Genomic DNA, 13,560 nt, shown 5'->3' on the forward strand with positions numbered 1-13,560 from the left:
CAGGAGACCTCAGCCTATGTCATACCTAGAGCTATGGATACAGGGAACCTGAGGCCTAGTGACAGTACTAGAGCAATGGATACAGGAGACCTGAGCCTAGTGTCAGTACCTAGAGCTATGGATACAGGAGAACCTGAGGCCTAGTGTCAGTACCTAAGACTATGATACAGGGAGACCTGAGGCCTAGTTCAGTACTAGAGCTATGGATACAGGGAGACCTGAGCCTAGTGACAGTACCTAGAGCTATGGATACAGGGAACCTGAGCCTAGTGACAGTACCTAGAGCTATGATACAGGAGACCTGAGCCTAGTGACAGTACCTAGAGCTATGATACAGGGAGACCGGCCTAGTGACAGTACCTAGAGCTATGGATAGGAGACCTGAGCCTAGTACATACTAGAGCTATGATACAGGAGGACCTGAGCCTAGTGTCAGACACTAGAGCAATGGATACAGGAGACCTGAGGCCTAGTTTCAGTACCTAGAGCTATGGATACAGGGAGACCTGACCTAGTGTCAGTACCTAGAGCTATGGATACAGGGAGACCTGAGGCCTAGTGACAGTACCTAGAGCTATACAGAGACCTGAGGCCTAGTGACAGTACCTAGACTATGGATACAGGGAGACCTGAGGCCTAGTACAGTACCTAGAGCTATGGATACAGGGAGACCTGAGGCCTAGTGACAGTACCTAGAGCTATGGATACAGGGAACCTGAGGCCTAGTGACAGTACCTAGAGCTATGATACAGGGAGACCTGAGGCCTAGTGTCAGTACCTAGAGCAATTATACAGGGAGACCTGAGCCTAGTGTCAGTACCTAGAGCTATGGATACAGGGAGACCTGAGCCTAGTTCAGTACCTAGAGCTATGGATACAGGGAGACCTGAGGCCTAGTGACAGTACCTAAAACTATGGAACAGGGAGACCTGAGGCCTACAAACTAGAGCTATGGATACAGGGAGACCTGAGCCTAGTGACATACCTAGAGCTAGGATACAGGGAGACCTGAGGCTAGTGACAGTACCTAGAGCTATGATACAGGAGACCTGAGGCCTAGTGACAGTACCTAGAGCTATGGATACAGGGAGACCTGAGCCTAGTGACAGTACCTAGAGCTATGGATACAGGGAGACCGAGCCTAGTGCAGTACCTTAGAGCTTCCCTTCATCAACATTTTCTTTCTATTAAGTAGGAAGCTTAAACCAGTCAAACAGACTGTGATGTAATGTTGGCTTCTCTAAGCCCTTACTTCATATCTGGGTAGTGGATAGCAGCATACTGGTTGGTATACTGTGTGTTGGGGAAGGATTGTAGTCTTGGTTAGTTTGGTTTGATTAGATTTGCCTTGAAATATCAAAYAGTACATTTCCCTCAGGGCTTTAGGACTACCCTGGCAAATGGCATCCTATTCCCTAYAATGCACTACTTTTTGAACAGGGCCCATAGGGCTCTGATCAAAAGTAGTGCCCTACATAGGAAATAGRGTGCCATTTGGGAAGAAGCCCCTGTCAATACAGAGATGTATGTGATTTGACTGATTCTCGATTTGATGGCACTTTATTTTCCTTTTACAGTGGCAGAGGTTTRGAAAGTAATTATTAATAAAGGAATGTGAGGTGCCTGGCTGGTGGCACTGAGCAATGGTGAGCGTAGCCGTACCGTAGCGGAGACAGAATTGATTTCCCCTTTCTCTCATGCTGAAAAATCTCATCAATCACCCCGTTAGGCAGTCGCTTGGGCAGTACGACCTCTAATGTAAAGTGACAAGGCAGACGACAGCAACAACACAACACACACTCACATTTCTTCTGTTTTACTTTCCCTTTGGAAGACAGGACACATTGRGTGCATTTCAAATGGCACCCTATTCCCAATATAGTGCACTACTTTTGACCAGGGCAGATAAGACTCTGGTTAAAAGTAGTGGACTGTTGAGGGGAATAGGGTGCCATTTGGAAGGCAGACATTGTTTGTGGTGTGGTTTGGAATCCTCTGACTCAGACTTCATGCTCTTTTCCATTTGATCTAATCCCCCTAGCAACCATCAGTCTGTATCCCTTCCTCTGCTCCTTTGTTCTGTTCAGCATGCCAACCAGACCATAATAATCACTGCTGCTCTGCTTCCCTCATTATCACCTTAATGCACCAATATGGTCTGGCTGTCTGCATGCTCATTCATCTGGAAATCAGGCCCTCTGTGTGAATGTCTTTTTCTTATTTCGTAGCGCRATTTCCCTAATATTCAATGTTGTGATTTTAAACCTGTGCTCGATAGTCTTGCCATGTCTAACCCAATCAATGAATTTGCGTCAGGGAATGGTTGCTTCTCTAGCATGTTTAAAAAATGTATGGAACAATTTTTTTTGTTAGTTCCTTCTTTCCAGCATAACGAATAGTTGTGTTCAACTTCATGTTGCTGAAATGTACACCACTGACCACCTAGTTGGTCACATAACAGTAAAGACTGATATCCACTTAATGACAGCTGATACTTTTCAGATAAATCTCTTCTACACAAGSTCTGGAATCAGAGACGCTTAAACAGATCAAGCTCTTTCTTCTCTGTGCTGATTCTAATCCAGCCCTGGAGTCTGAGTCACAGACCGACACTGACTGGCTGGGCTGATTTAAAGACAATGGCCTAATGGCCTAACTAGAGCACTCTGGGGGAGTCTCAGAGGAGGGGGTGGGCCTTCACCGTTCAATACAGTCCTCTGCCATATCTGCCTGTCTCTCCTGGCTGTCACAGCTCTGACAATATTGGGGATGCATCCCAAATGGAACTCTATTCCCTATGTAGTGCACTACTTTTGACCATGCTGAACTTTTGCTGAACTGAACTTTTGACCATAGGGCTCTGATCAAAAGTAGTGCRCTAAATAGGGAATACGGTTTTTGGGACGYAACCTGGGCCCCTCTCTCTCCCACTGATCTAGCCTAATCTACAGTAGTGGAACAGTTTTCTGTGAACAGCAACAGAATAAATTATCCACCGGGCTTATGGCAAGTGCCATAGTGATGTTTTCATCAGGAAACAGTGTTTATATTTAGCCAATGTTGTAGCTGCGTTGGCAGAGTCGACTAAGTTCCTGTCTTAATGTTTGTTTGAGTGCAGAGAGAGGGAGGGAGGGAGTCACTTAGTTTTAGGCAGCCCCTCACTTGGGGTTTGTCGCAAATGGCACCCTATTCACTACGCAGTGTAATACTTTTGAACAAACCCCCATGGGCCCTGGTCAAAAGCAGTGCACCACACAGGGGCTGGGGGGCCATTTGGGAAACAGCCGTGGGTTCACAGGGAATAGTCTGTTCTGTGTGTCTGTTGGAAACAGGCCTTCCTATGGAATTAGACAGGAAATATCAAATGACTGTGTTTTAACAGGACAACATCTGTCCCTACTTAATGGCAAGAGCCCTAGTGTAAAACTAAGCACTTTCAGCAGCTGTAATTTTCACAGCATTTTTCTCAATCTAGACAGGCTAAAGTGACGGTTGGTGGTGGGTGGAATTTCCTGGGGTGTTCAGAGCAGTGAAGTAGTTCATGGTGAAAATCCCAAATGGCACTCTATTCCCTAATTAGTGTATTACTTTTGACCAGAGGGGTCTGGTCATAGGGWGCCATTTTGGGACACATCTGGTTGTCAGAGCAGCGTAGAAGATCACAGAGAACATGATTTACTATCTGTAGCAGTTGGACCCGGTGGATTAAAACGGTGCATACTGAATCTCTAATTCATCACTATAAGAGCAGGCCTGAAGAAAGGCAATATTACACTACAGACTCCAAACTTTCGTGCTCTGCTCCTATAACAGAACCAAACTGCAAAAAGCATGAATTACACTCCACTATTTACTCCTCCACTGCCCCCACGGATGAAACCTTGAAAAATGCAYAAACTGAGACATGCTTGGCCCCTTCTCTTATTTCTCACTCTTTCTATCTGCGCCACCGATATGGAGCTCATATCTCTGTCTCTCTCAGCAACTGAACCAGTGCTTTCAGCATTTTGAAATGTTATGAGAGCAGGTCATTGTGCTAAAAGAATGATATGTTTAAGAACTCAGCTTGTCACCTTCTAATATGAAGCTCTGACTCTGCTKATACGCTACATGACCAAAAGTATGTGACCTGCTCGTCGAACATCTCATTCCAAAATCATTAGCATTAATATGGAGTTGGTCCCCCTTTTTGTTGCGATAACAGCCTCCACTCTTCTGGGAAGGCTTTCCACTAGATGTTGGAACATTGCTGCGGGAACTTGCTTCCATTCAGCCACGAGAGCGTTAGTGAGGTCGGGCACTGATGTTGGGCGATTAGTCCTGGCTCGCGGTCGGCGTTGCAATTCATCCCAAAGGTGTTCGATGGGTTTGAGGTCAGGGCTCTGTGCACGCAAGTCAAGTTCTTCCACACCGATCTTGACAAAACCATTTCTGTATGGACCTCGCTTTGTGCACGGGGTCATGCTAAAAAGGGCCTTCCCCAAACTGTTGCCACGAAGTTGGAAGCACAGAATCGTCTAGAATGTCATTGTATGCTGTAGCATTAAGATTTCCCTTCACTGGAACTACGGGGCACGAACCATGAAAAACAGCCCCAGACCATTATTCCTCCTCCACCAAACGTTACAGTTTGCACTATGCATTGGGGCAGGTAACGTTCTCCTGGCAACCGCCAAACCCAGATTCGTCTGTCGGACTGCCAGATGGTGAAGCGTGATTCATCAATCCAGAGAACATGTTTCGAGCTTTACATCACTCCAACTGACACTTGGCATTGCGCGTGGTGATCTTAGGTTTGTGTGCGTCTGCTCTGCCATGGAAACCTATTTCATGAAGCTCCTGACGAACAGTTCTTGTGCTGATGTTGCTTCCAGAGGCAGTTTGGAACTCGGTAGTGTGTTGCAAACAAGGACAGGCGTTTTTTACGCGCCAGCACTCTGCGGTCCCATTCTGTGAGGTTTTGTGGCTTACCACTTCGTGGCTGAGCTGTTGCTCCAAGACATTTCCACTTCACAATAACAGCACTTACAGTTGACCGGGGCAGCTCTAGCAGGGCAGAAAATTKATGAACTGACTTGTTGGAAAAGTGGCAGCCTATGACAGTGCCACGTTGAAAATCACTGAGCTCTTCTGTAAGGCCATTCTACTGTCAATGTTTGTCTATGGAGATTGCATGGTTGTGTGTTCGATTTTATACACCTGTCAGCAACGGGTGAGGCTGAAATAGCCGATTCCATTAATTTGAAGGGGTGTCAACATACTTTTGCGTATATACTGTGTAGATACTTTATTGAGGAAAAATATACTTACTGTGGTTGTCCTACCTAGCGATCTTAAKATTCACTAACTGTAGTTGCTGTGGATAAGAGCGTCTGCTAAGTTACTAAAATGTAAATGTACAAATGTAACAGCTTCTCCTCAATAGGYTAACAGATTTTGTGATATGGCAGACATGTTTTAGCCAATGGTACAATGGATTTAATTACTGTACCTGTCTCTCCTAGGCGATGTCTGAAATGGCACCCTATTCCCTATATAGGGCACTTCTTTTGACCAGAACCCTATGCATTCCCTGGTCAAAAGTAGTGCACTCTACATAGAGAATAGGGTGCCTTTTGTGACACACTTCCTGTCTGAGTTTAACACTGAGGCAGAATGGCTCCTCTCCTCTCRGAGTGTGTGATCCAGCCAGAGGCTTATTTTATTTTCCCTTCTTTTGTATATTTTAGTTCCTCTTCCTCTCTGAAGTGTTACAATGGAGGGCACAGACCACTCCGGACCATGTGCTTTACACACTTCTCAACTGCAGGGTGAGTGAGACCTGGCTAAAAGCTGTATTGGCATTGTTCACATCTGACTCCTGACATGTTTTGTACACACAGCAGTAGCAGCTGAAATAGTTGACAGTGTTCTCGCTTTGTATTGAGTCCCATGAGGATTTTATTTGAAGTAGCCCTATCAAAGACCTATTGAAACTTTAAACTGTAAATCTAAATTTTCTTGCTCCCTCTTTCTCTCGCTCTCTTTTTCTCTCCCTCTTTTGTCTCTCTCGTCTATCGCTCTTATGTGTCTTCGTGTGCCTGTGTCTTCGTGTGCCTGTGTCTTCGTGTGCCTGTGTCTTCGTGTGCCTGTGTCTTCGTGTGTGTGACCACAGGGGACGATAGCCAGCTCTCTGACATGTGTCCAATTGCATAAGAGAGCAGAGAAGATTGCTACCATGCTGGCRGAGCGAGGACATCTGCAGGACGGGGATCACGTTGCGCTCGTCTACCCCCCTGGTACGTCTGCTGCCTGGGACTCGGGCTGACACACAGATCACACGTCTCTCACTGGGTTTATCACCAGCAGTCATGTGTTGTCAGTTATCATTAATCAATCTAGAATCTCTCTGTGCTTCCAAGCCAGGGCCTGAGCCACATCTCTCTGTGATAGAATAGCACTTCCAACAAGAGTGTACTGATCTTTAAGGGTACACACAGAGAAGGCCCTGGGTGTTCCAAGATTTAAAAGGTAGAATTCTAATTTGGAACTCCATTAGYATTTGGGAGCCAGAGAAATTCAAGCGTTCAAGTGAGCCATAGGTCCATAATGAAAAGGCTCAGTCAAGCAGTACAAAATCCTGACAAGGGAGATTGCCTGAGAGAGCCATTCAATTAACTGTCTCTAGGACAGCCTGCTCAATACGGCACCTTGTCCTGAGGCTGCACTGTCTGTCTGTCGGGAGGCTGGTTCCGATTTGGCACAGGGACTCATGGACTGACGGACCAGAACTAATATCCTCTCTCTCGCTCTCTCTCGCTCTCTCTTTCATGCAGGGATTGACCTGATCGCAGCGTTTTACGGGTGCCTGTATGCGGGCTGCGTGCCAATCACTGTGCGACCTCCGCACCCCCAGAACATAGCCACCACTCTGCCCACAGTGAAGATGATCGTGGAGGTAAGTGCCTCGTTGACATCCTCCATGTATCAAGTTGTCATCGCATCACAACTGCCCTTTCATTAGAGAAAATGTAGCCCAAGATGATGCATAAGAGGTCATGTTAAAGGGAGCTGGATCCTCGAAGGCGACAGAGTAGGCCTCGTCTTTCTGGAGCATTTTACAGTGCGTTTGCGCATGCGTGTATAAACTTGTGTGCATCCAAACTTGTATTTGCGTGTCTCAATGTGTGYGTGTGCCCCCAGGTGAGCCGCTCGGCGTGTATGATGACCACAGCGGTGATCTGTAAATTGCTGAGGTCGAAGGAGGCCTCAGCAGCAGTGGACGTCAGGTCCTGGCCTCCTGTCCTGGACACAGGTAAGAGACTCCATTACCCACGCTGCACCAGCCACCTCAGTCAGACATTACCCACTTTAGCCCACTTTACAACAGACACCGATGCAGAGATCTTACGACCAATCGAGACTAATGAGATTGTAATTTATCCTCTACTTAAGAATGTATTTGTGATAACAGTGGTCTTGTCCTTTGTCTCTCTGTCCTCCTAGACGATCTGCCAAAGAAGAAACCTCCATTGTTGTACAAGCCCTCTAATCCAGACACACTGGCCTACCTGGACTTCAGTGTGTCCACCACAGGGATGCTAGCAGGAGTGAAGGTAAACTTCTAACCAGAATGTGTTTCTCCTATCAGGGAGGCTGATATCTCTAAAAGCGTATGAAGTGAAACAGAAACAAGCTGTATGAAGCACTTTGAAGTGATCGTCTGAGTGAAAAGATAGTGGTGACATTTCAACAACATGAAAGCAGTTATTGATCCCAGCCCCCCTCTGCTGTGGATGACTAGCTGAATCTGTCACAGTACGGTGCTCACCCAGAAGGCCTATTCTCCCTGGCGCCACAGATCYAACTCCATACTAGGACACGCCTTGTTCACAGTTCATCTGGCCATGTAGAAACCTTTGTCTGACTGACGAAGCTCAGTAGGAAATCCAGTGAAATAGCAACTTGTAAAGATGAATCTTTTCACTGGTCAATAAGGAAGCAAATTTGCTATCAGTTTCTCAGTGGACGAGGCTGTGGATTTTCTCCCTTCATCTAGAGGCGATTGTCTATTCTGTTCTCCCTCTAGCTGAAAAGCGTAGAGGAATAGGGTCGATTGAGGTGGTGGTGCTGGGGGAGAATTGTTGTGGTGTGTGGGGCTCTTTCTGTAGTTTACTAAGACAAGATGCACTCGGGCTGTTCAGCCATGTTAAATAATGATGGCTCTCATATGCTGTACACTGATTAACATAACAAAACCCTGAATTTGGGTTTCATGTAAGAACATGTCTCCTACAGCTGTGTCCCAAATGGCGCCCTATTCCCTACTTAGTGCACTACTTTTGAACAGAGCCCTATATCCCCTTGTCAAATGTACAGCACTGTATAGAGAATAGTGTGTCATTTTTGACACCGATAGGATTGCGTGCCACTTTAACAAGCTCTCAGGCTGGAGTGGAACTAGTGTTTTTCAATGGGACAATAACAGCTTCTATCTACCGGAGGGGAGACGCACCAAGTTGTGAAAACGTTATCCCACTATATATTCAGCCGTGTTGAGTCATTGTTCTACGATTTAATTTATTCAGTCGTTAAGGATTCAGGAAGTGGTACTCCTACTAGCAGCTCATGAGAATATTTACATGAATMGTTTTTTGCAGTGMGTTTCCTAATTCTGATGMAGTTCAATTGAAACTCAAAACAAARCCTTGGGCTTGAATACCATACTGTACATTGATAAAGTTCTGAAAGAATGACTGGGGTACACAGTTCGGTTGTACGTCATGTGTATATTGTTTAATAAAGGGCTACCCTGGTAAAAATTATAGACTGTATTTGTTGGTTTTGTGATGTAGCCAAGTTAGCCTGAGTGCCCTTCTGTTTGTGCCACCATGCCAACTCCTTGTSACTTGTTGTCATATTTTGTAATGGAGTTGGCAAGAGCACAAACAGATCTGGGCCAAGTAGAGTTAACTATATTACTAATCTGTATGCGTTTGTTCTTATCATCCCTCCCGTGTAGATGTCTCATACTGCCACCAGTGCCTTCTGCCGTTCTATCAAGCTGCAGTGTGAGCTGTACCCCTCCCGTGAGGTGGCTATCTGTCTGGACCCCTACTGCGGCCTGGGCTTCGTCCTCTGGTGCCTTTGCAGGTGAAACAGAGAGATGGACCCTTCTAGCCTCGCCACTGCCCACCAATCACATCACACACATCTAGCTCTGCTGCGTCCACACACACACACACACACACACACACACACACACACACACACACACACACACACACACACACACACACACACACACACAGCTACTCCTGGACCTCTGTTCTGAAGAAGCCATGCTATGTTCACCCTGCGCTTCACTCAGACCCTCACACACACAGTGAGTGAAGTCCTCATCGGAATGTACCGTCTCAGTACCTACAGATGTCAGAAAGCCTGTCTTCTTCAGGCAGACCAGTTAGACCTGTGCCATGCTGGGGCCTTGTCAGGACATTATCTCAGTACCTACAGATGTCAGAAAGCCTGTCTTCTTCAGGCAGACCAGTTAGACCTGTGCCATGCTGGGGCCTTGTCAGGACATTACAGGCCTGTCAGAGGCCGTGGGGGGGTCGAGAGGGAGAGAGACTAAGCAGGGGGCCAAATGTAGCGCATGCATTATTCTGCTGTGTTTAGCCTCCCACCCGCCTCCATGTGATGATGACGCCGTTCTGCTCTGCTGTCCGCTGGGCTTTCTTTAATCGCCTCCCCGTTGGAAGCACTCTCTGACATGGCACCACTCAACTTGGCAAATCTTCAGATGGAAATATCCTCAGTGGGGTGCTGTCTAAACACCAGGACCTYGCTAAAGAACAAAGCTGTTTTATTTGCCGCGTGTGTTTCTGATTGATGCCTACGCAAACTAGCCATGACTTGTTATTCAGCATATAATTCACTAGCTACTAGTTAGCTGCACTATAGAGGTTGTGTTGGCCTTGATGAAATGGCATTGGTCTGGATTATAAATGGAGCCACTGAATATATAATGTTAGTAAACTCATTGTCCCAGTCACTGGTGTGAAGTGTATGAAGTCTTTTAAGTTTGTGTGCGCTCAGTCTACGCACTTACTGTATGGTACATGTCTCTAGTGTGTACTACTTAGTTAGTGTCCTGTGTGTACTCACTCTGTCTCCTGTTTCTAGTGTGTACTCACTCTGTCTCCTGTTTCTAGTGTGTACTCACTCTGTCTCCTGTTTCTAGTGTGTACTCCGGCCACCAGTCTATCCTGATCCCGCCTTCGGAGTTGGAGGTGAACCCTGCTCTGTGGCTGCTAGGTGTCAGTCAGTACAAGGTCAGGGACACCTTCTGCTCCTACAGCGTCATGGAGCTTTGCACCAAGGGCCTGGGCCTGCAGACCGAATCAATCAAGGTAGGTATCCACCTGCCAAATCACCACAAAAATGAAACTTCGATAAGATAAAGTTTTATTACAATGTGATGAACTGGGAGTAAAACACTTTKACAACTGCTGATGTAAAAACATTGATTGATTGAATGATACGTGGATTGTCCATCAGCCCAGACTCATCCAGCCTGGTTAGTTCTGATTTGATCCAGTTAGTTCTGGTTTCTCCGTCAGTCTCGAGGCCTGGACCTGTCGCGGGTCAGGACATGTGTGGTGGTGGCGGAGGAGAGACCCAGGATAGCTCTGACTCAGTCCTTCTCCAAGCTCTTCAAAGACCTGGGCCTCCACCCTCGAGCAGTCAGCACCTCATTCGGCTGCAGAGTCAACCTGGCCATCTGTCTGCAGGTACAGTCAGTACCTTCCTCCYCTCCTCTGGTCCGCAAACCACATGTGCTCTGTCCCTCAAAGTTTTATAAAATGTGCTCTTACTAAGTTCAGTATCTTTGGGTGCTGCCTCTCTCTGTCCCCAATCTGTCACCAGTGGGACTCTGAGTCTGAATGAGAAGGACAACCCCAGCACGCTGGTGATGTCGATGCATCCAACATTTAATGGATCCTATTAYCAATGTTTCCACCATAGTAGACAACGTGCTCTTTGATACATGTTAGCCAATGGGTGTTTGTGGCTCTGTTGTCTTGTGTTTGTTGAAAGGCGTGCGACWGTTTCTTGTCATTCTCTCTGCCTCCAGTATCGTTTGCAAAGCCTTTTCCTCAAGTCTTGGAAGTTAGTGGTGTTTTGTTTTATTTAGAGACTTTATGTGAACTCTCTAGTTGCCTTGCAGTTTGCTTGTTTTTTGGGGTGAGGGAGATGAATCTGATTTAATTTAATGGCCTATAGTCATTAATCTGTATTTATGTGACTTAACATGGGAAGCCACTATTGCCCCAGGGCCAGCCTATAGTAATACTCCTGGCAGGGTTTACAGCTCACAAGAGGAGAAGCCAACATGCATAGATGTCCTCTACATATCTCACTCTCTGCCCTCTGCTTCTCACCAACAACAAAAACTATTACCAGATATACACTGAGCACGTCTCAAATGGCACCCTATTCCCTAAATAATGCACAACTATTTGCCCTGGTCAAAAGTAGTGCACTATATAGGGAATAGGGTGCCTTTTAGGATGCACACTATGTCTCTGGAGCTCAGCTGTCCATAAGCATTTACACATGCTGCTACTTCATGCTTTTATTTTGGGCTCATTCTTTTACATGATTCAACTATTATTTGCAAGCTTTATTATTCAAATGATATTAAATTGTAAGCTTTGCTATTCAAATGTTAATGAGATCAGAATACTATTTGCACCAGTTTCAGGTGTACTTCGCTGTTCCGTCAATCAATCATATCTGAAGGATCGACAAAAAGCCGAGAAGCCTGTTGAAAATGTTGTATTTAACACCATTATTTGACATGTATAGATTCTTCCCTCTTAAACTCTATTGTAAATAAGCGATTACCYCTGACTTACTGCATGCTTCTCTTAACTTGAGTATACGTAACACAATTTCACTTAGGGYCCCCAGAAGGCTAGGGCCACCTCTGACTGGATGTGTGGGTATGGATTTGTGGGTACGCGGACTCGCGAGCCACTGCAACCCCTCATGATGAGTTCAGATGTTTTGTGGCCCCCCGGCCCTATTGAAGTTGCCCAACCCTGATCTATACTATCAATGTAAATGTAACTGATCATGTATAAATGTCCCAACATTTGCTAACATTGATAAGCCTAGTAGTTTAGAACATAGCTTCTTATTTAGTTTAAGGCTGCTTCTGTTTTTTTGTTTCCCATTTCTATAGTTGACATTTTTGTTTTTTCCCCCCTCTGTTTTGCATAACCCCACCCACATCTTATACTTCGTTTTGTCTTCGCCCCCTTCTTCCTCCCTCCTCCCCCTTATTTCTCCTTCCTACCTCCTCCTCACTCTCCTCCTGCTGCTGCTATAGCCTCACAGGCTGGGGAAGCTTGCTGACCAGGTAGGGGATTTTCACGTTCCCTAATCACCCTCTTCATCAGGTGTTGTGAGCAGGCAGGGGAAGGGAGGGAGAGGCAGGGGACAGGTTAGGATAGGAAGGGGTGGGGGGACAGGGTAGGATAGGAAGGGGTGGGGGGACAGGGTAGAGAACAGGGATAGCAGTATATTGGGGCACAGGCACAGCCATTCTCAAAGCTTCTCAGTAGCTTTCTAGGTGGACAGGATGTGTGATTCAAAGGTCAGTTACAGTGATGTGATTTTAAGGGTTATATGGTGATATTGTGGCCATATTTGATATAACAGGGAAAGGCAACCGTTGCCACTCTGGTGAGCTGTTATTGGCTGAGTTACGAACGGCACCCTGTTCCCTATATAGCACACCTCTTTTTGACCAGGGCCCTATGGCCTGTGGTCAAAAGTAGTGCACCATCTAGAGGAAAGGGTGCTATTTGGGACATGCACACACACACTGTTTTGTTTGTGTAGCAGCAATATGTTCTACTGTCTAAAGGTGCCATTTGAGACCCCTCTTAGCAAAGCTCTCAGCACTTAGAAAAAGTCGTCTCGTTAATATTAAATCCCTGCAGTACTGAAACGTTAACCTGTGCTGGGCCAACTTGTCAAGTGTGGTCATATCATATCAGTGACAGCTTCCAGTTTGCCCTGGGATAGATACTGCCACAGCTCACCTAGACTGCTTTCCTTCTGAGACCCAGAGAGACAAAGTGCAGTGAGTACAATACCATCATATCACTTGTATAGTACTATAGTAGTGGTAATAGCCTAGTCCAAATTAGCCTCAGTGAACTAAAGCACATTCCCGATCTGAACAATTCTAGTTTAGTGCAGTGTGACTGAAGTATTTGCAGTAGTAGTAGTATTGTCATAGTGTAGGCCTGCTTGATGTTTGAGTGACTGTAGATACATACTGTCGTACCGTACTATTGCGATACTGCTATAAGACTGTATAGTGTGTCCTATTTGATGGTACCTTGTGTTCTGGTCTGCCTGTGCTCAGGACTGAGTCAGGATCTAGCATGTGTAGCTCTATGGCTGGTCTGAGTCAGTCTAGCATGTGCAGCTCTATAGCTGGCTGTCTATGGCTGGAATGAGTCAGGATCTAGCATGTGTAGCTCTATGGCTGTCTTTCTCTCT

The 13,560-nt window shown here is 46.1% G+C and overlaps 1 protein-coding gene across 3 annotated transcripts in view; it reads left to right on the forward strand.

Moving 5' to 3' along the window:
• Window positions 1–13,560, forward strand: part of LOC111956486 (disco-interacting protein 2 homolog C-like) — a 244,206-nt gene that overhangs the window by 221,577 nt on the left and 9,069 nt on the right. For 2 of the 3 annotated variants that reach the window (XM_023976930.2, XM_070436526.1), the window contains exons 25-33: window positions 5,730–5,810; window positions 6,155–6,278; window positions 6,816–6,937; window positions 7,183–7,294; window positions 7,486–7,595; window positions 9,002–9,132; window positions 10,223–10,391; window positions 10,602–10,772; window positions 12,377–12,406. In XM_023976930.2, the coding sequence (XP_023832698.1) occupies window positions 5,730–5,810; window positions 6,155–6,278; window positions 6,816–6,937; window positions 7,183–7,294; window positions 7,486–7,595; window positions 9,002–9,132; window positions 10,223–10,391; window positions 10,602–10,772; window positions 12,377–12,406 (1,050 nt within the window). The remainder of the gene's footprint in view (window positions 1–5,729; window positions 5,811–6,154; window positions 6,279–6,815; window positions 6,938–7,182; window positions 7,295–7,485; window positions 7,596–9,001; window positions 9,133–10,222; window positions 10,392–10,601; window positions 10,773–12,376; window positions 12,407–13,560) is intronic. The other variant, XM_023976935.2, reaches the window with a different exon arrangement.

Source organism: Salvelinus sp. IW2-2015, linkage group LG32 (genome assembly GCF_002910315.2).
Source record: "Salvelinus sp. IW2-2015 linkage group LG32, ASM291031v2, whole genome shotgun sequence".
Taxonomy (NCBI): Eukaryota; Metazoa; Chordata; class Actinopteri; order Salmoniformes; family Salmonidae; genus Salvelinus; species Salvelinus sp. IW2-2015.